This window comes from Musa acuminata, chromosome BXJ3-7 (genome assembly GCF_036884655.1).
Source record: "Musa acuminata AAA Group cultivar baxijiao chromosome BXJ3-7, Cavendish_Baxijiao_AAA, whole genome shotgun sequence".
NCBI lineage: Eukaryota > Viridiplantae > Streptophyta > Magnoliopsida > Zingiberales > Musaceae > Musa > Musa acuminata.
In genome coordinates, this window is record NC_088355.1 from 41,855,291 (window position 1) to 41,875,685 (window position 20,395).

The 20,395-nt window shown below is 39.8% G+C and overlaps 4 protein-coding genes across 14 annotated transcripts; 3 read left to right on the forward strand and 1 right to left on the reverse strand.

Annotated features, from left to right (window-relative positions):
• Nucleotides 1-211: 211 nt before the first annotated feature.
• On the reverse strand, nucleotides 212-5,758 carry LOC135580894 (pentatricopeptide repeat-containing protein At4g21300-like). Of its 8 annotated transcripts, XM_065157956.1 has the most exons (5): nucleotides 5,219-5,758; nucleotides 2,098-5,021; nucleotides 693-952; nucleotides 566-620; nucleotides 212-492 (listed from the first exon to the last, which is right to left on the reverse strand). In XM_065157956.1, the coding sequence occupies exon 2, from the start codon at nucleotides 4,936-4,938 to the stop codon at nucleotides 2,503-2,505; it is 2,436 nt and encodes an 811-aa protein (XP_065014028.1). In that variant the 5' UTR covers nucleotides 4,939-5,021; nucleotides 5,219-5,758; the 3' UTR covers nucleotides 212-492; nucleotides 566-620; nucleotides 693-952; nucleotides 2,098-2,502. The 8 variants fall into 8 exon arrangements, with proteins under 8 accessions (XP_065014028.1, XP_065014032.1, XP_065014026.1 ...); XM_065157960.1 differs by lacking the exon at nucleotides 566-620; XM_065157954.1 differs by having other exon boundaries at nucleotides 212-620.
• A 3,811-nt stretch (nucleotides 5,759-9,569) lies between these two features.
• LOC135642121 (uncharacterized) lies at nucleotides 9,570-15,100 on the forward strand. The gene is made up of 6 exons (XM_065157990.1): nucleotides 9,570-10,274; nucleotides 10,530-10,668; nucleotides 11,157-11,218; nucleotides 11,735-11,873; nucleotides 12,671-12,860; nucleotides 13,911-15,100. Exons 1-5 carry the CDS (start codon nucleotides 9,685-9,687, stop codon nucleotides 12,803-12,805), a joined length of 1,065 nt encoding a protein of 354 aa, XP_065014062.1. The 5' UTR covers nucleotides 9,570-9,684; the 3' UTR covers nucleotides 12,806-12,860; nucleotides 13,911-15,100.
• A 1,038-nt stretch (nucleotides 15,101-16,138) lies between these two features.
• On the forward strand, nucleotides 16,139-16,839 carry LOC103992910 (nodulin-related protein 1). Its single transcript, XM_009412816.3, has one exon. It carries the CDS (start codon nucleotides 16,261-16,263, stop codon nucleotides 16,672-16,674), a length of 414 nt encoding a protein of 137 aa, XP_009411091.2. The 5' UTR covers nucleotides 16,139-16,260; the 3' UTR covers nucleotides 16,675-16,839.
• Nucleotides 16,840-16,991: 152 nt separating this feature from the next.
• LOC103992911 (uncharacterized) lies at nucleotides 16,992-19,856 on the forward strand. 4 transcript variants are annotated; one of them, XM_018828742.2, is made up of 3 exons: nucleotides 16,992-17,471; nucleotides 17,713-17,808; nucleotides 18,553-19,856. In XM_018828742.2, exon 3 carries the CDS (start codon nucleotides 18,670-18,672, stop codon nucleotides 19,474-19,476), a length of 807 nt encoding a protein of 268 aa, XP_018684287.2. In that variant the 5' UTR covers nucleotides 16,992-17,471; nucleotides 17,713-17,808; nucleotides 18,553-18,669; the 3' UTR covers nucleotides 19,477-19,856. The 4 variants fall into 4 exon arrangements, with proteins under 4 accessions (XP_018684287.2, XP_009411093.2, XP_009411094.2 ...); XM_009412818.3 differs by having other exon boundaries at nucleotides 18,632-19,856; XM_009412819.3 differs by lacking the exon at nucleotides 17,713-17,808.
• The last annotated feature ends 539 nt before the right edge of the window (nucleotides 19,857-20,395 follow it).

Here is a 20,395-nt window from a genome sequence, read left to right on the forward strand (position 1 = left end):
ACACAAAGCGACAAGGAGAGGGGAAAAGCAAAAGATTTCTTCTCCTTGAGATTTCGGGTCGGTGGTGTTCCAATGGTGATCGCATGAAACACGTTTACCACGATCGCAGGACGCTGAGCGATACTTGTCATTAGAACCCAACGCTATCGACGCTTGCGTTCTAACAACAGCACCAACAATCCAAATACAACAAAAATTAAAATTTAAGATCTTGAAAATAACAGAATATTCTTTATCGTAATAGGTACAAGTTGCAAGGTCATACATGATAATTAGTACCTGAATTCGCTCTGTATTCTACCTACATCCAGAAACAACTGGTGGAAGAATAATCATGTAACGGTGGCACGTCTAATCATCTCAGTCCATCTCCGAAGTCCGAATAATCATGTTAACATCCATCATTGGTGGCTTCAGACTCCAAATGCTCAACGCTCTTCAGGACATACTGATGCTGCTCCGTTCCTTCTTAAAGAAGGGTTCGCAGAAACACTGCCAAGCAAATTAAACCGCATTTCCCCTTGAGCTCAGAAAGAGACCATAAGAATTTTTCACATAGTCATACCATATCTTTTACTGCTTGCCTTGGAATAAAGCGGCCACTCAAGAACACTTGGGTGCTGAGCAAGAAAGACTTTATAATAAGCTGGACTCTCCCAGAATAGATGATAATTTATTTGGCCAGCACTTACCTGGTTCAGTCGAACAAGCTTTGATAATCTTGCTTCTTTAGCATCGGAGGTAAAGTATGATCCTAGGTAATTAACTGTTGAGCATCCTTCAGCAGAATGAAAGATGATATCCAAAGCCTGTTGTTTCTGATTTGCAGGAATTTCACAGAAGAACACTCTTGATTTTCATTTTGTTTGCAGCCAGACCCAATGTGAAAGAAAATGCTATCAGAGCTTCAACTTTTTTCTTCTTATTGATCACTTCTGAATCTCGTAACTTCCTATATAGAACAATGAAATAAGAATTTGCATCAAAAGTAACTTCAAAGAATTAAAATTTTCAAACAAAATTTTGTTTAAATAAAGATCTATCATCTATCCATTTATATTATATGATGGCAGCAGGTGACCGTTGCTTAGTCCTAATAGCAAGTCATCTTCAAGAAATGTCACCTAAAAATGATCAATCTGGTGTTTTGTGGAACAACATAATTTGTCCACTACGCCCAGCAGTTGAGAAATGTAATACAGAAAGACCAAAACTCCGTAGAGTCGTTTTAATATCCTCCAAGATATGAGCAGTAGCAGAAAAATCTGCAAGAAGGGAAATATCCTCAATGCCTCACATTATCTTTTGAAAAACTTAATATCTTTGAACTAGTCGGGCAAACCATCAACAAAAATAAGCAAATACCCCCTTTCTTTCTGCTTTTCTACTTCGTCCACCTCCTCTTCCTCCTCCCTCCTCTTCTTCCACTTCCTTCTTCCTACCCCCACTCCCCCTCAGCAGACGATAACCGTGGTGCAGTCCAGTGTACCATGTGTTGGTATGCAAACCCGATGGGTACCAATCCGGCCATGGAATGACACAAGTTCAGTACCCTAAGTTGCATTCCTTGCTGGCATACCCCCACTTAATTCTCTTTCTCTTTTCTCCTTCCTCTTCTTATGTCATGCAGCTCTGCTCCACCACGTCGGCGCTTCCTTCCGGTTGCCACTGTCACACTCCTATCCTCCTCCACTGCTTATCTGCGTAGCCATCTTTCTTCCACTTTATGGTACAACTCCTCTTCCACCTCTCTCTCTCACTCTCTCTCAAACACACACAGAACGACCAATGGTAACTAGTACCAGCACATACTGGCACTCGACACTAATCTAACAAAACTGGGGACCTTTTGCTCTACATTATCAAACAGTATGGAGTTTCTAAAATCCAAAATCCACAACCAGATATGAAACATTTTTAAATTACTTGTATCATCAAAGGACACAGATAGAATCTACCTTACGTAGAAGCAAGATAGTTAAGATTACTACAAAAATATTAGAATTTGTACATCTAACCGTAGATCTTATTTATTCTTTGACAAATTTTCTGTTATGAGAAAATGATAAAAAACAGTCCATTTTAAGAGTAACTTACCGTACCATGGAGTAACTTACTGTGTCAGAAGTGCTCCACAAACTGGTTAACAAGAAATCCTTTGGATGTACCCCAAGTAAAGATCAGCCAGTGCAATAGGAACATGTCTGAATCACTTGATCAACTGAACAACTCATAGGAACTCTTTCTATCACCATATATCATGAATGTCATTGACAAGTAGACACAAATTTGACAGATTTGATACTTGAGGTTATTCAGCATCGTGCTCCACCTCCATCTTGTATAAAATCTTAGTTCCATAGAATTTCAATAACTCGATTTTCCTACATGGCATGCTTTACTAGAGAGTTGACCGAATGACCAGCAGATTCTTTTCCATCGAAGAAAATCCAAGAGTCAATTGAAATTCTTAATTGTAACTTGAAAGATTCCTCTAGGGCTTCAATCGCCACAAGCACACTCATTCAGTTCAACCAAGCTATAGCCAGGTATCTTCGCCAATCCTCTTTGTCTAGCTGTAGTCCACACTTTTGCAGCTTCATTCCAGTTACCAGACTGAGCATATACATTTGACATGAGAGCATAAGTACCTGACACCTGGGGCTCTAGGTCTAGGAGTTCCTGCCCAATCAGTTCCCCTAGTTTTGTGTTCTTATGGACCTTGCAAGCAGCAAGTAGAGTGCACATTGCACTGGCCCTGTCTCTTAATGGAGAGCACTTCACCAAATTGTATGCTTCTTCAAGTTGACCTGCTCGACCAAGTAAATCAACCATGCAGTTGTAATGCTCTTCTTGTGGGGCAACCAAATAATCTGAATTCATGGAACTAAAGATGCGCCAACCCTCTTCAACCAGCCCAGCATGGCTGCAAGCTGAAAGCACAGAACTGAATGTCAACTCATCCGGCTTCAAATTTTCCCTTTGCATTTGACTAAACATCTCAAGCACTTGTGTACAGTAGCCATGAATGCCATATGCAGCAATCATCGTATTCCATGATGCCAGTTCAGGTCTTGTCATACCTTTAAATACAGCTTCTGCAACATCTACTCTTCCACACTTTGCATATGTAAGTATCAGAGAATTCATGGTGGCAATATCTTCTACCAGACAAGTTCTGTAAATATACCCATGAATTTCTTGAACTGGTTCTGAACTACCCAGTTGAGCATGTGCCTGAAGTAGAGTTACAATGACAGGTGAATCAGGCTCTTCACCTGTTCTCTGCATTTTCTGAAACATTGCAGTAGCTTCATCAGCAAGACCAATATTTACATAACCCATCATCATCACCGTCCATGAAACCAAGTCTTTATCTGTTATCAAATTGAAAATCATCTTCGCATTCTCAATTTGCCCACACTTTGCATACATGTGCATGATCAAATTGGAAACATCTAAATCTAATTCAAGTCCATATCTGATCACAATACCATGAACCCACCTGCCTTTTCTTGCATCTCCCACATCAGAAAATGCTGATAATAGACTCACCACTGTTGCAAAGTTTGGTCTTGCAGCTTCCCTAATCATATCACTGAACATGTTAATAGCCTCTTCAACTAACCCATTGTGGAGATAACCATAAATCATGACATTGTACACTATTGTATCTCTGCAGATCAGATGATCAAACAATATCCTTGCTCTTTTCATTTTATAGCACTTGGAGTACAGCTCAATGAGAGTGGTGGTCAGAACTTCATCAAGTTGAATATTTCTTCTCATTATGTAGGCATGAAGACTTGTGGTGTGCTGCACCAGATTCCAATTAGAACAAGCTGACAGCACATTTGCCAAGGTGATGGAATCTGGAAAAAGATTATTGTCTTGCATCATAAGACAGAAATATTTTAAAGCTTCAGAACTCTGCCCAAGTTGACTAAGCCTAGCTATCAGTGCATTCCATGACGCAACAGTCTTTTTCTTCGTTTGCCTAAGAACAGAAGCTGCTATGGAAATGGCACCACATTTAGCATACATATCCACGAGACTGGTCAGCAGGACCTCATCTGAGACACCAATCCCTCTCCTGAGGGCATAGCAATGGACTGAACGGCCCTGTTCAAGTTCTCGTAACTGCCCTGCTGCCTGAAGCAAGCTCACAAGGGTCACCCTGTTTGCATTTAGCCCTTCCCTGTGCATGACAGTAACAATTTCAAATGCCCCCCGTGCATTGAGATCAGTAAATTCTGCATATCCAGTAACCATTGCTGTATAAACAACAACATCCTTATCTATGATCTCTATAAATGCTCGTTCTGCATCCTTGATACTTCCAAATTTGAAGTATAAAGCAATTAGTGAAGAACCAATAAACCTATCATCATTTAGACCAACCTTGAAGGCATCTACATGGACAGATCTTCCGAACTCTATGTTCATGAGTTCCATACAACTCTTTAAACCAAAATTAATAGCTGAACTAGCAACATCAATTCCTTTATACTTTATATTTAAGTACAACATAAGAACTTCCTCAAAATGGCCAGCTCTAAAGTAGCTAACAATAGCAGAATTCCAAAGAGCAATATTTTTGTTCACAGTCTTATGGAATACCCATCTAGATTCAGCTAAACCACCAAACTTAGCATAACAATTCAAGAGCTTGGATTGAAGATAACTGTTATCTACAAGTCCATGAGTGAAAATGCGAGCATGAATCTTTCTTAGCAATCTGATATCCGTGCATGCTTGCAGACAAGACACGAACCTCTCTGTGGCATAGAACTTGCGCAATGACAAATTTTCACTAGTACATCCACATAGTTTCCTTGAACAAGTCGCAAGGGGTGAGAACTGGAGAATCTTTTTCAGTGGTAATCTGAACTCAATAGAAGAAGGCAGCATTTTGTTTTCTAATTTAAAATGGACCATTCTGATTTAAATTGAACTGGTTTATTTTCCTTCGAAAGCATTAAGTTGTTGCCATCAAACAACAAAGAGAATACCAAACGAATCTGATTGGAAAAGACTTATTTAGTAATGTAGAAAAGAAAAGCCCAATCTTTAAGAACAGATCAAAACCAGAAGAAGAGAGAACAAAATTGAACCAATCAAAAGGTTTCCTTCCTAAACATCTACATATACGTATAAAAGCAGAGAAATAGGAGACCTTTAAATTTGGAACACCAACGCTCCCTAATTATATATCTACCTTGGAAGAAATAAAAGGGAAAGACTGTGAAAATTTTGCCATTAAATCGGATCGGATGGTTTAGTTAACCGTCAAATCATGATAATTAAAGGGGTGCCTCCATCCCATCGACTCCGTGAACCCTCTTGAGATCATTGAATCCACCTCCGCCGCCGTCACCGTCGCGTGGCGGCGATGCCGGGACCCGGGTTGACAAGGAGAGAAGACGGAGCTACCCTCCGATCCATCTCGACGTTGAGGGCGTAGCTTAGGGGGTCGTACCTGAAAAAATCAGATGAGACCCCGCGCCGATGATTCACCCCGCTGCAGCGGGAGGAAAGCCCAGGCACTTCCCACGGTTATCCCGCAGCTCGTGCATCTTGGGCCAGATCCGCGAGGCCGACAGGATCAGCAGCCGAGCCGCTCGCTCGCCGTACGGGGTTCTCGTAGATCCCCGTCGTCGGGGGGTTCTCGCAGATCCCCGCCGTCCGGCAGCGCGGAAGCAGTCGGTGGAGCAGCGGTGGTGGTGCTACGGGTGTTAGGGTTTAGGTTCTAAATGTGAATTTTGTTTTATAAATCGATTAAATTGAAATATTATAATATTATTATTTATTTTTATCATCAGCTCTAATTCAATAAAAAAAAATTTACTATCAAAAACCTCATATTTTGTGTTAGAGAAAAAAAGTGGTTGACATTCTAATCGTGAATGCGATTAGTCGAAAACCGAAATCTAAGAGTGTGAATGTGATTAGTCAAAAAAAAAAAAAAAAAAAGGTCTAACCCGATTTCATTATGTTGAGAATGTAATTTTATATTTTGTTGTAGAGGGGACTAATCTCTAACCACCCTAACGGTTTTTCTCTTGGCTTTTTGTCCACGTCGGCAACATGAGAGACAACTCATAACCGCCTATCTTGCACTTGTTTTGACTCTTGTTTTACAGACAGACGGGTGGAAGGTGACCTGAATCTTTTCCTCCTATCAAGGACTCCACATGATGGTTAGGTTGAAAAAGCGAAAAGTGAAACGGTAGAAACAAGCTCATTTCAATTAGTATCATAAGGACGGTGAAAAAAAGGATTTCCTCAACTGAGTAGCGATATTTCCTTGTATAGTTGAGGAAATCTCAATCTGCTATGCAGTTGAGAAAATCTCTCTATTATCATATGTGATAGATGATGATTGACTGATAGTGTAGTCTTCATCATTTATTACCCTTTCGCAAGGCATACTTCAGGGCTCTTACGAGAGAGGTTCGAAGTGCAACATTTAGTTCTTCCGACATGAGTGCGTTTGGGATTGCCTCCCTAGTATTGTTGGTGGCAATCCATTGCTAACTTGTCCCTCGTGGCATCGAAGGGCACATGTTGGTTAGGAAGAATCAAGTTTTTCGATCTCTCTATCTCTTTGCAACCTCTACGTCACAAACGAAGATAGGGGTTGGCCTTTTTGACCTCCACACCTCCGACGAAGACGGGGTCGGCCATCTCGACCTTAATGCCTTGTGTATATTTTGCCCTCTATTATGGTAAATTTCTTCTCACGTTGGTCAGGTTTTCCCAACTCATGTCTCTTGGACATATTTTGCATTATACCTCTACTATAACAAACTTCTTATGTGGATTAGGTTTTTCTAACTCATGCGCTTCTGGTATATTTTGCCTTTTGCCTCTACCATAGTGGATTTTTTCTCATAGGAGTTAGGTTTTCTCACCACGAGCATATTTTGTTTTGTACTTCGTTGTAGCAAATCTCTTCTCATGCAGGTCAGGTTTTCTCGACTCATGTGCCATCATCGTGGTTCGAGTTAAAGTACTCCATCACTTCCTCTTTGAAGATAATTTTTGAGTTATTCTCCATCCATGGGCACTTTTCAATGGTTGCTCAAACGTAAACTTTATGACCCGAGGACTGATTTTCTTCTAAGGCGGGTCCACCAATTATAACGTTAATATATCTCTTCATCGACCCTTGAGATCAGGTCGAAGCTTCCCAATGCCTTCAGATAAACTACCCGAGGTGTCTTTGACAAATGAGTTATTTAATCCATTCTTTCAAGTCACAATAATCTTTTATGTATGGTCATAATGTCGATAGAAATAATAGTACTTAGATCTATCTTTCTTTACTAGCAGAGTCTTTATCGGTAGAAAACCTTTTAAGAGTCCCTTATCTTTTATCTATAAAAGGACTCTAGTTCTAGTTATATTCAAGAGGGTTAACTCAGACCTTGGGCGAGGCAACTCGAGTCATTTGCTTCTTCTTCGTCGTAGTGACCTTAGGGTCGAGGCAAATTGAAGCTACTCCTGTCTTGGTCTTTTATGTGTCTCCTCATGTTTACCTTAACGATAATATATTGTTGGCCCTCTAGAGTACCTTATGTACTGTCGCTAGAGCCATCTCTACCCATGACAAAAAAAAACGAGAGGGCTTGAGTCCTATCATGAAGGTATGTTTTATAAGTGATGAATGAGCATCTTGCATGTCTCGAATTTTATTTATGAACCAAGCAAAGCATTATACTAATAGCCTCAGGTGTATACTCTCGAGGAAGTAAAGCTCAAATTTCATAACTAGCTGAGCAAAGGAATTGAAAGAGAATGACTTCAAAAAGGCATACTGTTCTTGTGTTTGACCTCTTAATGTGGTAAAAAAAATATGGCATACTAGAGCATCTAAAGTGTCACATACAATAACATTTGAGCACAGAAAACAGCAATGTGCTCTAATGGGTTGGTACTACCATCAAATGCCTCAAATGATAGGAGACAGAAGTTGGTCATGATCAACTCCTCTTTGATATCTTTAGTGAATGACAATTGACTTGAGATGGGGTTGATTGGCCATTCACATCTGGATCATTGGAATTCTCATTTATCTCCTCCAAGCACTGATCTATTTATCGTAGTTGGATCCTAAAAGAATCATTCGTTAAATATATTGACTAGGTCTAGAATTCAGGTAGAGCAGAGTTGTGGTGTCATGGTTCGTTGAACTCTACGATTAGAGAATGAGGTACTTCCTTGACCGATGGTTCAATGGGCCTCGGTGCTCTTAAAATATTGGTATTGTATCGGGTAGGAGGACCCCAACGGACATCGATGCTTGTGGTGGTTGAGCTACTGATCATGGTTGATATGAGAACATCACTTATTGGGCTAATTATAGCAAGGCCTGAGCAATCATGCACATTATTGTATGTATTTATTGGGTGAGGTTCAAGAACATCTTAGTGGGGATGAGTTGTGACTTTGGGTCACCCTTGGGTCATTGAACATATACCAATATCGCATTGGTGTTTGCACTATGGTGGATGCATCCGCGTGTGAAAAGGTTGTCTACTGTCCCTTTGAATGAAAGTACTATGGGTCAGGAGGAGGGCCTCCTCGTCAGGTGCTTGTTAAGAGGGTTAGTAGGTAGACATTCCTGCAACATCGGGCCCTCCTTCTAGCGTAAAAAATATTAGGGAAAAAAGTTGTTGACAACTTAGTCAGCTCGATGTTATCTGAACTCGTATACATAGAGTTGTCTAAGGTGGAAATGTCAAGCTATTGGAGTATCACTTGCATGAAGACCGAGGTTAAGAGAGGTCTCTTGACCCGATCCATATGATACCCAAGTTAGTAATCGAAAGTATGTAAGTGTGGACATGAGTGGTCAAGTAAGCTTCATTAAAAAGGTATATTTGTCCCCTTTTATAATGTTCAAAATGAGTATTCATACATGGTCATAAAAGATAAGAAGGAAACTTATGATTATCTTTCTAGTCATTAAGGGTAAGAATGAAGTTACGATTGCCTTATTTGGAACTTCGTCCACGTAGGTAGATGAGCAGAGATATGACCTTTGTCTTCTCATCTCTTTTTGCACATCACGTGACAATTACGATGATGATTAATCGATAGTATATTCCCTATCACGAGGAAATGAACATGGTTAGATGACAACGAGCGACATTAAATTAAGGTAACACAGAATGGGTACTGATTAGTGAAAGAAAGTATAAGCTATGAGTGATGATTGACGATAATGAGTGTAGATTGGGAAGCGTCGACAACAGTAAGATGCATAGGGGATCGACCATAAGAATTATGGAGAAAAAAAAAGATAAAATTAAAATTAATAAAACAAAAAATAAAATATTATTTTATTAATTTTTTAGAAAAAATGAATAGTAAAAAATTATCAATAGTAGGAAGGGAATCACTAAAAAAAAAATCTCCATGTAAAACCAATTAGGGTGCCGTCGGAGAAAAATTGAATAGTAAATTTTTTTTAAGGTAAAATGCCCATACTCTTTTTTTTTATTTGAGAAATCAATTGATCGTCAAATAAGTATTTCAATATTGCAAAAGTGAACCATTGAGCTGTATACATGTGCCTCTGTCGGAATTGAGACGCTATCTAATTCCGAGAATCACAAGCGGCGGCCCGTCTTCTTCTTCCGGGGTTCCTCTTTCTCGGGGCTCGTAGCCGTGTTTCAAATGAGAACCTCAACCCTAATCGCTAGCTCCGCTTCCTCCTCCTTCCGCTCCGCCATACGGTCCAAGCGGCCATTCCCTTCCCTGAGTCCCTCCTTTCTCGCCTTCACCGCCTCAGCTCCTCTCCGCTCTCTGGGGTTAGGCCTTCGTGGACCCAATCCGTCCTTCTGCAAACCCTTCTCCTCCCCATGGTCCTCAGCTGCCGAGGCCGCCGAGGACCCCGCTGACTCCTCGGACGACACCGTCGAGGAGTTGCTTAACCGAGGAGAGGACCGCATCCACCAGCTGATGAAGATGGAACGAAGGTCCGAACCCGAGGGCGGCAGCCACCGCGGCCGGTGGTTCCCTTACCGCGACCTCTTCAAATCCGGGAACGCGGCACTCGGGAGCCGCGAGGTGATAGCGGCGCTCGACCCCTACATCCTGGACGCTAGGAAGGAGAGGATCCGTAGGGCGGTTGAGAACCGGAGCTATTCCGTGTGCTTGGTGGTCGAAGGGCTTACGGATTTTGGGAACGTCTCGGCGGCGTTCCGGTCGGCGGATGCGCTTGGAATCCAGTCGGTTCATGTTATTTCAAAGGACAGCAGGAAAAGGTGCAACCAGTTCTGAGGTGAAAGATCGTCTTTTTGTTAACCGATACATGTTGTAATATTATCTATACAGTCCTGAGTAATATCATCTCTTAAACTAGTGAGTGTTGTCAAGATGAGCCTCAGATTTTGTCGTAAAACTTATCGATTGCATCTTAAGCTAAAGATTAAGATTTTAAGGGACTGGGGTACTTGTATTTCGTGAAATTTGTGCCTTGTGGTTGATCATGTCCAGATTTCTTGTCTATGCTTGAACAGGTATCGAGACAATCGCCATGTTAGCATGGGTGCTGAGAAATGGTTGGACATTGAGCTCTGGAATTCACCTACAGATTGCTTTACAGCTTTGAAAAATCGTGGTTATCGAATTGTGGCAACTCATTTGGGGATTCATGCGGTATAAGAAACTTCTTGCGTCTTGCTTGAACTTCTAATAGAACTTACCGTCATCTCCAATTTTATTATATTAATCATTAATATTAGAGGGAAGACAAAAATTGTAAATTAAGTAGTCCAGTTTTCTGTTTGAGTTCCTTTTAGAACACTATAGTACAATTGCCAGGATTTGTTTGCTCCCTTGTTTATGGTTAATGTACCATGTTTTCTTCAACACTGGCAACATCTATTGTCAAAGATTGTTTGGAAAATATATTGCTTCCTTTTTACAACCACCAACTTTAAGACTAATTCTGCTTTAACTTATAAGTGGAAATATTGCCAAGAGATTTGCTGGTGTCCATAACTGGTTCAAATTATAAACAACTTCATGAATATCTCTCTAATTTCATTTTTTTAATGAACCGAAGTAGATTACTTCATTTTCTATTTAGAGCTTATTTGATTTTTCTGTTACCAGTTATCTAATAACTTGAACTGGTTTTGTAGGCTTCCATCTATGAGATGGATTGGTCACTTCCAGTCGCAATAGTTGTTGGAAATGAACACATGTAAGTACACCATGCACATAGATCATTGCCCCTGTCTTTTCAAAATAAATTTTGGTTAAGATCAATAGTCTCAGTTACCTTGCTTCCTTGATGACACTGTGGACATCTTTTCTTGGTGGCAATGTGGAATGTTGCTGCATTTTCCTAGTAATGCTTCTTTTATCTTCTAGCTGAGCCTAGAACATTAGCTTAAACACTGAGAACAATCAACATCCATCATGATATGATCTGTTAGAATCTGTGGTCTAAATTTCACTCTGCAATTGCAATTGTCGAACTTACATTGTTCCATAACATTGTAATTTAAATGTTGTGTGTAACTGTTAACATTATCCTTTTTTTTTTTAGCTCTGCTAAGTCGGATATCCCTTTTTTTCCTAGACATCAGCAACAAGTCAGTTCATGTGCATTAGGATGAAGTTTTCATTTTGGCAACATAAATAGTGACTATATTTGAATCAGCAATTATCTACATTACTTGACTGTAACCAGATAGTTTCACATGTTTGACTATAGGGGTATAACTGAAGAGGCTTTGCAGCTATCTGACATGCACTGTAGCATTCCGATGAAAGGAATGGTTGATTCTTTCAATGTTTCAGTTGCAGCAGGCATACTCATGCACCATGCTGTTTGTGATAGAATTTCTCGTCTGGTAAGTTGTGGTATCTGCCAGATAAATTACAACTCTTGGTTCTCCACTATAAGAAATATGTGTGTTTTTGACTTTTTCTGTTGTTTTGATATCTTTTACTCATGATGAACTCAAATTAAGTAATTGATGATTTTGAATATGCTTCCGTGGATCAGTCAGCAAAATAGGGATTTCTTACCACTTGTTCAAAAGTTGGTTTTACTGGAACCTATGTGACAGTCCAACTCAATTGATTCAAATTAAGAAACTCTGAAGTTGGGTACATGGTTTGATGGTAATCTTTTGAATGCTGCCAAATTTGTGCTTGATAAAACCTTCATAAGGGAGGGGCCCGTGTGGAAGCCTGGAAGATCAGTTGGCAAGCAACAAGCCTGTATGTTGATTTGAGTTGTGAACCTATTGAATGTATTGTCATGAGCAATCTTTACAGGGTTCTAGTTCTGGCAAGAAAGAGTAGGAAGAGGCAGGAGATGGGTTGCACTAATAAGATCATGCTCTTTGTTTGAGTGATATTCTTAGGATTTCTTTTGAACTTAGGTAATGTGAACTATAAACTAACTTGTCTGAAAAGTGAGGACCTAATTACATCACTGCCAATCTTCCACACATGAAAGCTTGTGCCATTTGTGCAGTGTTGTGGCTTTGTTGTAGAACACACTTAAATACATCAACAGAGATGTGAATTAGAGCTGAAGGGTGGATTTCTGTTTACGCATCTTACACATTTGTTGGTCATATAACTGTAAATAGAATGAGTACTAAATTATTGTCATCCTGAACCCTAGTACTACCTGCAGGGTTGCCATGGGGATTTGACATCTGAAGAAAGTCAGATTCTGCAAGCAGAATTTTATTTGCGCCACAGAGAAACTACCATTGGGATTGTTCATGAGTATGCAAAAAGGATGGAAGGGCTCCTAGGCAAGCAATGAAAGCACTAGTTGAGCAAGATGACGGAACTTAATCTTGAACTGGACAAGTACCCAGGTAGATTTGCTTTCATTGTTTTGTACTTCACCTGAATGGCTACATTGTTTCTTCCAATATCCCTTTTCTTTTTTTTGTCTCTTAAGGAGACTAATGCAAATTCCTGTTTTTCCATTGACTTTAAAAAAAAAAATCATATTTGAAACCATTAGCAGAAAGGAAGCATAAGGTTATTGAAATCGATGATTTCATATTGTGTATATTACAGTTCTCGCCTTGAGGAATTTGTACTTCGGGAAGTATAGATCTGTGGAAGACTGGTGCAAAATAAAAAGGATTTATTCAAAACTTGACACATACTACTGTTTGTCAACCTCAAAACAACTATATATATCTTTTTTGCTAGATCTAGCAAAGGAAAACCTGGATAGACCTATCTAGTATTAATATGGAAGCCGAGTCTGCTAATAGAATGATCTGCCCATAGTTCCTTGAAATTTATGCTCATGTGACTAGAACAACCTTGATGAAAATTTATGGAGCCAATTCCATGTAGGCAGGTACTTCAGCATCACAGATTATCATTGATAACCTTGTTTGCAAGCCTGCTTGAGTTAAGTACTGATGATTAATTTGAATTTTATGGGTAGCAAATGGAATTCCAAATAAAACTTCATATAATGTTGCAAATGCAGACTTTGTTGAACATTTCAAATATATAAAGAAAGCACGGGTTAGTTGAACCGGCCAGGATATGCTCAAATAATATTCTGCTATTGTTGAACATACTTCCTGCTGAGAGTATAATGATAGAACCACGAAGTTGCACCCATAAGAAGCTGTTGTCATTATGCTTGTGTTGTAGATATTACACATCAGTGTTTGCACAAGGTATATAAAGATAACCTGAGATATCTTGCTTTTGCCTTGTCGTATAATTTTCTCACTTTTAATCATACCTTTTTGTTGCTAAAATTTGTGTATACTGCAAGGCCACATTGACATGCAAGATTCTCTGTGGGCATCCCCCAAGTTTCTCTTCTCTTGAACATATAGGGACATGATTCTAACGTACTCTTACCTTTTCTTATCATCTACAATTTGTCACAGATTTACCTTCCGCTAGAGTTATTCTTCCAAGCTCGCAGTGTTGATGCAATCTCTATTTGGAGCTACTGATGTCATGGATTTGTGAGAGGCTTCCATATGGCATCTGTTGATTGTGCAAGCATGATGATGTATGCAAATTCCACTTACCAGAGGTCAAAATTTTGCTCCTGAAACGGGCAACAAGTACATTTTTTCAGCAAAAATGTTATATTCCCTTCTATTACATCAATCATCAATATATGCATTAGCATGTTGTGAAAATTTCTGTTACAAAAAAACATAAAGTCACCAATTCATGGGAGCTTTCTTGTCTCAGTTTGAATTATGAACAAGAAATATTCTCTCATATCTGATGCTCCAGATGTGACTTGTTCAATCATTTAACTGCCTGAAGGCAGATTGGTTGTTTGTTCTTTTTCAATTGTAGCTTATTCTCAAAATTCTTATTTCTCTTTCTTAAGATTAGATACATTGAAGGAATCATACACCATTTTATTGCAATGGATTTTGTGTTCTTTATGTTTTCAAGAAGATTCTTTGACTAAAATTTCTACATATATTGAAGACAGGTACTCCAACAATTTACGATGACCTGAGAGCCCATGCTTGTTCCAACATTGCGCACCCAAAAGAGCCCTGTCCCTGCACGAGACCATGGAAGATGCAGCATAAGAAAGGTCAAGTCAGTTTAAACAAGCATCACGTACCAGAGAAAGGTTTCAAACTGAAGCAGCCTTTCATGACCCGTGATCTAATTACGGAAGACAATGCCACAATGCAACAAGGAGAAGAAGGGTAGTTGGTAGAACCAGGTGACACAAAGGGGTGACCTGAGAACACAGACGAAGTGGCAAGTCTCGGTTTGGCACTTGATTCTGTGTTCTCCGGTAGCACTCCTTTGCGATCTACCTCTTTCATCTGTGCAAACAACGCTGGCCATGGTCGTGGAGAAGGAACTTTGATCTCTCTCTCTCTCTCTCTCTCTCTCTCTCTCGACACATAATCTGTTTAGTTACTTGCGGTGGACGTTCTGCTTCGGTCTTTCCTGATACCCTTTATATATCGGCTGTTGACAGATCATTGGGTTGTCATAGTGTTGACATATTGACGACACTCGGAAGGTGTCGTCACTTTCCAAGAAAAACAAAGAAAATACGATCTTGATGTCAGGAAATAAATCAAAATTTTCATCTCGGCATTTTATTTGCAATATACAGCAATACTTTGGTAATATAAAGAATTAATTAAAGGATAGATTTTAGGAAAAAATATGTAAGTTTGAGAATTTTTCATAGAGTATCTTAATTTAAAAATAAAATTTGTATACCGCTCTTGATTATATAAAAAGATCATTTTACTTTTGCTTACATTGAATCTATTGCCACCTTCGTTAAACCGTTGTCACCCAGTGATGGAGGTGTCTGTGCAGTCTCTTCGTCATCAATCGTCGACAAAGAGGGGAGGAGGTGCACCCTCTCATTGTTGGTGGTGGGCAAAAAAGGAGAAGTGTAATTATAGCTTGTCCTCTCTCACAACCTTTGTTATTAGTCACGGAGGGACTGCAGAGGTTACGCTTTCGTTGTTAGTTCCAAGGTCCGTCATATCGTATCGTACCGGAGTTTCGACCCAGACTCGGTACGGTACCGGTGTACACCCTGGTGTATCGATATTATAGCAGTGCTACAGTGTAGCACTGTAGCGGTACAGGACGGTCCACGTACCGAGTACCTGACGGACCGATACGTACCGCCCGATACGACCGGTACGCTTCGGTACGACAGACACTAGTCAGTTCAACGAGATTCATATGCTTTTGTAATTGGGGATGATCAGTGGGGGTAGTGTTCAATAGGAGGACAGAATGATTATTTAAGAAAGAAATAATGCTATGCGAAAATTTTTCAACATAAAAAATTATCAAATTTAGTGGTTTTTTAAAATTTGCTCTTAATTAAATCGATGAGAATAAATAAATAAAATAAGATATACACGTAATTGGTAATAAAAAATGGACCGGGCAAATATAAAATAAAATAATAATAATTAATGATGCAAAAATATTCTAAAAAATTGTTGTACCAAAGTGTAATTTTGCTTCACTGCATACGTGTCCAAACCGTGTAGAAGTCAAAACACGCTGATTCCGCTGATAAAAGAAGCTTCGTGGATCGTCTCCGTCGCTGTCTTCCACACAAAGTTAGGATTGATATATACACATCACCCATTGGAGGAAGAACCATCACTAACTCACCATCTCTCATCCTCTCTCAGCCAACTCCAAACTTTCAATCTTCGCCTCTCCTCACCACAAACTCCATCTCAAATTTCTTCTCGACAGCCGATCGATCTCATGGATACCGATCATGGCGACAACAGCGGCAAACACAGCTCTCAGAGCCACAAGGCTCACCCAAAACCAACCCAGCTCCTCTCCAGTGCCAAAGTAGTGGCCGACGCGGCCAAGTCTGCGCTCCACCACGAGACCGACAAGATCGACAAGGCCAAGGTCGCCGGCGCCGCCGGCGACATCCTCGGCGCGGCTTCTCACTACGCGAAGCTCGAGGAAGGGAAGCTGGGGAAGTACGTCGGACAAGCGGAGAATTACCTCCACCAGTACCACTCATCCCATTCCGCCCACTCCTCCACCACCTCCGCGGCCGCCCATTCTTCGTCGACCCACTCCACCGGCGAGGCTCATCACGGCGGCGGCGGCGGCCTGGAGGACTACATGAAGATGGCGCAAGGCTTCTTGAAGAAGCGTTGACTTCTCATCGTGAAGTTTCTTGGAACGTGAAGAAGCTTTTCTTCTTGGACTGGCGTGGATGACACGTTAGCCCGTGTGTTTACTTCTGTTGAATGAGTCTAAAGAAGATTGCCATCAAGGTGGTTGATTTGGTTCAATTTCTTGATAATTATTATTTTATTTCAATCCTTTTTTTTAATGAGATGAAGAACTATGTTATCGAGCAATATCCGATAATATGAGATGAAGAAAAAACATTCGTAGGGTTTTTATAGATGAATTAATGAGGTGGAGGAATAAAGTTATGATTGTTTATTATTATTTTTAGAGATTATTCATAGCAATCTTAAAAATAAATTTTATAAATAATAATTATAAAATATTATTATTTGGATGCTTACATGTATGGTTGCAACTAAGATGATGAAGACACAGTTTATGATGGCTCAATTAATCACGAAGCAAATCCCCCGAACGCGAGATGAGGATCGCGAACTCAAAGCTCTAATTAATCACGAAGAATGCAGCAATGTGGCGAACACGATGCTCAAATCAATCGAAGAACAAGACCGAAGAGGCCGACGCGGGCATTTCTCTCCCTTTTTCCAATCACTATCAGATCTCGAATAAATGGGAGATTAGTTTGTCGATAAGGACCTTCTCGTTTGCAAGTGAAGTTGTAGGGATACCATTCGATTCTGTGGTGAGAGAAGCCGGGGTGTGGATGCGGGATTCGGAGCTCTTCGTCTGGCTTCTTCGATCCTTCTTCCTCCCCTCTTGGTTCTGCGTTTAACTGCATCGCGGCAATTGGCGAGCAAGTCAGTACTTCCGATCTATTATTCGTTAATTGCTTCTTTTATCGCCAAAAACAAATGCTTTTTATATCGAAATTTCGTTTTTTTATGGAGGAATTTACTCTGTTTTTTTCTATTCTTATTCAAAGATGAGATTTTTTATATTGTTGATGTGGATGTTTTGTGAAAGTTTTCGTGGATTCTACATTTTAAAGCTGAATTATATGTAGTCATCAATTCATTGGTCTCCCGTTGGGGATTGTAGGGTTAGGGTTTGTTTGCCCTTTTTCGTTTCCTTTGATGATTTCGGGATGGATGCACAAGCGGCAACAAGCCTTTGTTGGAATGTGATATGGAATTGGTATACATTTTGAGCTTTTTGTTCATAACTTATTGTAGATTTCTCAGTTGCCGAGAGATATCTGATCATATAGTGTTGTAGCCGCTGGTATGTTAGAAAGAAAGAAAACAGTCCGATTTTGTTCCTTATAATATGGTCGGATCAGTCGATGACAGTGGCTTATTGAACGGTTCATTTCTGCATTGTAACTTTTGCTAGTATTATTCTAGCTTCATGTTGCATATTATCTAGCCTAATATGATATGCATTCATTCATTTATCTTTTTTTTCCTTTTTCTTTGGGTGATGACACCTGAATGACCTCTTCTGGTTGTGTTGCTTCCTTGGATATCATCCACAATGCATGTCTTCTCATTCAGACTGTCTAAGGGTCTCAAGTTTCATGTGTTCTTTACCTGACATCGTTTTCATAGAATGCACATTTCATAGAATCAATTGCCAATACATAAGCTTAGAACTTTAGGAGTTACAACTAAAGGGTTATACTAGATCCTAAGTTTTGTTTGGATACATATTTGGTATTCCGGGTACTGTGGTTGCATGGTAAGTTCAAAATAGTGTCATTATCATGAATTTTTTTTTTACATTATTCATGTCCATATTTGCAAACTTAAATATCTTCCTTGACATGCAATTCTCACAAAGTTATCTGTAATATCCACACCTATATTCGGTGTGCAAGGTCCTGTGCATGAGATATAATAAGAAACAAAATACTTTTAAAATGGTCACTTCTGGTTTCAGGTTTATTTTGCCAGACATTTGGAAGTTTGAATAACATTAGATTTGGATATTTTGACTGTCTCAACTCACCACTATGCAGTAAGCACAGACGCTGTCGGATTCTACCATCATCTCACGATGTGGAGTTTTGCATCACGTGCCATTGCTGGAAAACTAGGCTCAAAGAATTTCTGTTCAAGGAGTAGCAACCCAAATCCTGATCGTTCTGATGATGAGGTTTCTTCATGCATGAGGAAGGAAGAAGGTTTGGAATGCCCAATCTGCTGGGAGTCATTTAACATTGTTGAGAATGTGCCTTACGTCTTATGGTGTGGTCACACTCTATGCAAGAGTTGTGTTATGGGGCTTCAGTGGGCTGCAGTTAAAATCCCAACCTTGCCAATCCAGCTTCCCTTCTTCATATCCTGCCCATGGTGTAATCTCTCATCTTTCCGGCTGGTCTACAATGGTAATCTCATGTTTCCCCGGAAAAACTATTTCTTGCTGTGGATGGTTGAGAGCATGAATGGTGATAGGCTGAATTCTCAGTCCTCAATCCATGGGGAACGCCGACCTGTATGGACTTCCAGTAGCAATGTGATGGGGGGAAGTCATGCTTCTTACCAGCACATCCAAAGATCTCCACACACGCATACAGAACACTCCAACTCTAGCCAATTTCATGTGCATCTTGTAGGTAACTACTTCGGCACCGAGTGGATTCATGCTTCTTTCCGCAAGTCTCTGGCTTGTTTTATACAATTAACTGCCAAGTTCCCCCTTGTAATAATTTTCCTTCTCATAGTCCTTTATGCCATTCCTGCCAGTGCTATCATCTTAGCCCTTTATATCCTAATCACTGTCTTGTTTGGGTTGCCCTCCTTTTTGATGCTATACTTTGCATACCCTGGCTTGGATTGGCTTCTTAGAGAAATATTCACTTGACTGTTATTCCTCTGATCAACCCACACCACGACGACTCAATTATCGAAGGTTTATTTATCTGCTGTAGTGATTCACACAACAGTCATCTAGTGCTTGGTCTTTTGCTGAATGTATTGGCTTGCAACTTCTGCTGCACCTCAGGTTAGTCTACAATGAGAAGTCTGACCTTGACAGCAAATCTATATCACAGGCAGTAGCAGCACCATCACATTGCTGGACATTTAAATTTTCTACTTCATGATAGAGTCCCAATTCTTGTTGACTTTAATGCATGAGTCCTTTAATTATGTCACTTGATGTGCTAGTCTTCTTATATCATCTCCATTTTTGAGATATTTTGAACTTTATTTTATTAATGACATATGAGACACGTTCGGTTCCTTTGTTTTCTTATTACATTAAGCGTGCTATCAATTCATGGCATTGCCTGTGTTTTGGCTTTTTAATGGCCTTCTCAGAGCTCCTTGTAACTTTAAACTTGACAATAGAAACTCTATGTGGTAATTCAATTTCTTCACATGTTATTAGTAACACTTTTGATGTAAATGGCAATATTCCTTCTATCCAACCAAGATGGCAATTGTTGGTGACTTCCTGTGGTATGATGGTTAACATTTCTTCGGTTTTCTTCATCGATAGTTTTTGGAATGAAGCTTCAAACAGCCAGCTTGCGGATGGAACCAATAGATCATTCTCCGTGAATTCTGAAGTGCAAAACAAGGAGTTGGCAGTTGATTTCTGAGCAAATTGTTGTCTAATAATTTCGTAATTCTTGTAGTTTAATTTTTCTTTACCACTCAATATTAGTTGAATTTGATTATCCAAACCTAATAATCATATATTACGTCATAAAATTGTGTTTAAGATCATCGTTCATCTAATTTCTTTACTATTACTCTCTGAAGAATTCTAGCTCAGT

Coding starts and splice junctions, on each gene's coding strand:
- LOC135642121 (XM_065157990.1), top strand. CDS start 9,685: ATGAGAACCTCAACCCTAATCGCTAGCTCCGCTTCCTCCTCCTTCCGC. Junction 10,275..10,529: donor TCAAAGGACAGCAGGAAAAG/GTGCAACCAGTT, acceptor ATGCTTGAACAG/GTATCGAGACAATCGCCATG. Junction 11,874..12,670: donor GTGATAGAATTTCTCGTCTG/GTAAGTTGTGGT, acceptor TACTACCTGCAG/GGTTGCCATGGGGATTTGAC.
- LOC103992911 (XM_018828742.2), top strand. CDS start 18,670: ATGTGGAGTTTTGCATCACGTGCCATTGCTGGAAAACTAGGCTCAAAG.
- LOC103992910 (XM_009412816.3), top strand. CDS start 16,261: ATGGATACCGATCATGGCGACAACAGCGGCAAACACAGCTCTCAGAGC.
- LOC135580894 (XM_065157957.1), bottom strand. CDS start 4,938: ATGGTCCATTTTAAATTAGAAAACAAAATGCTGCCTTCTTCTATTGAG.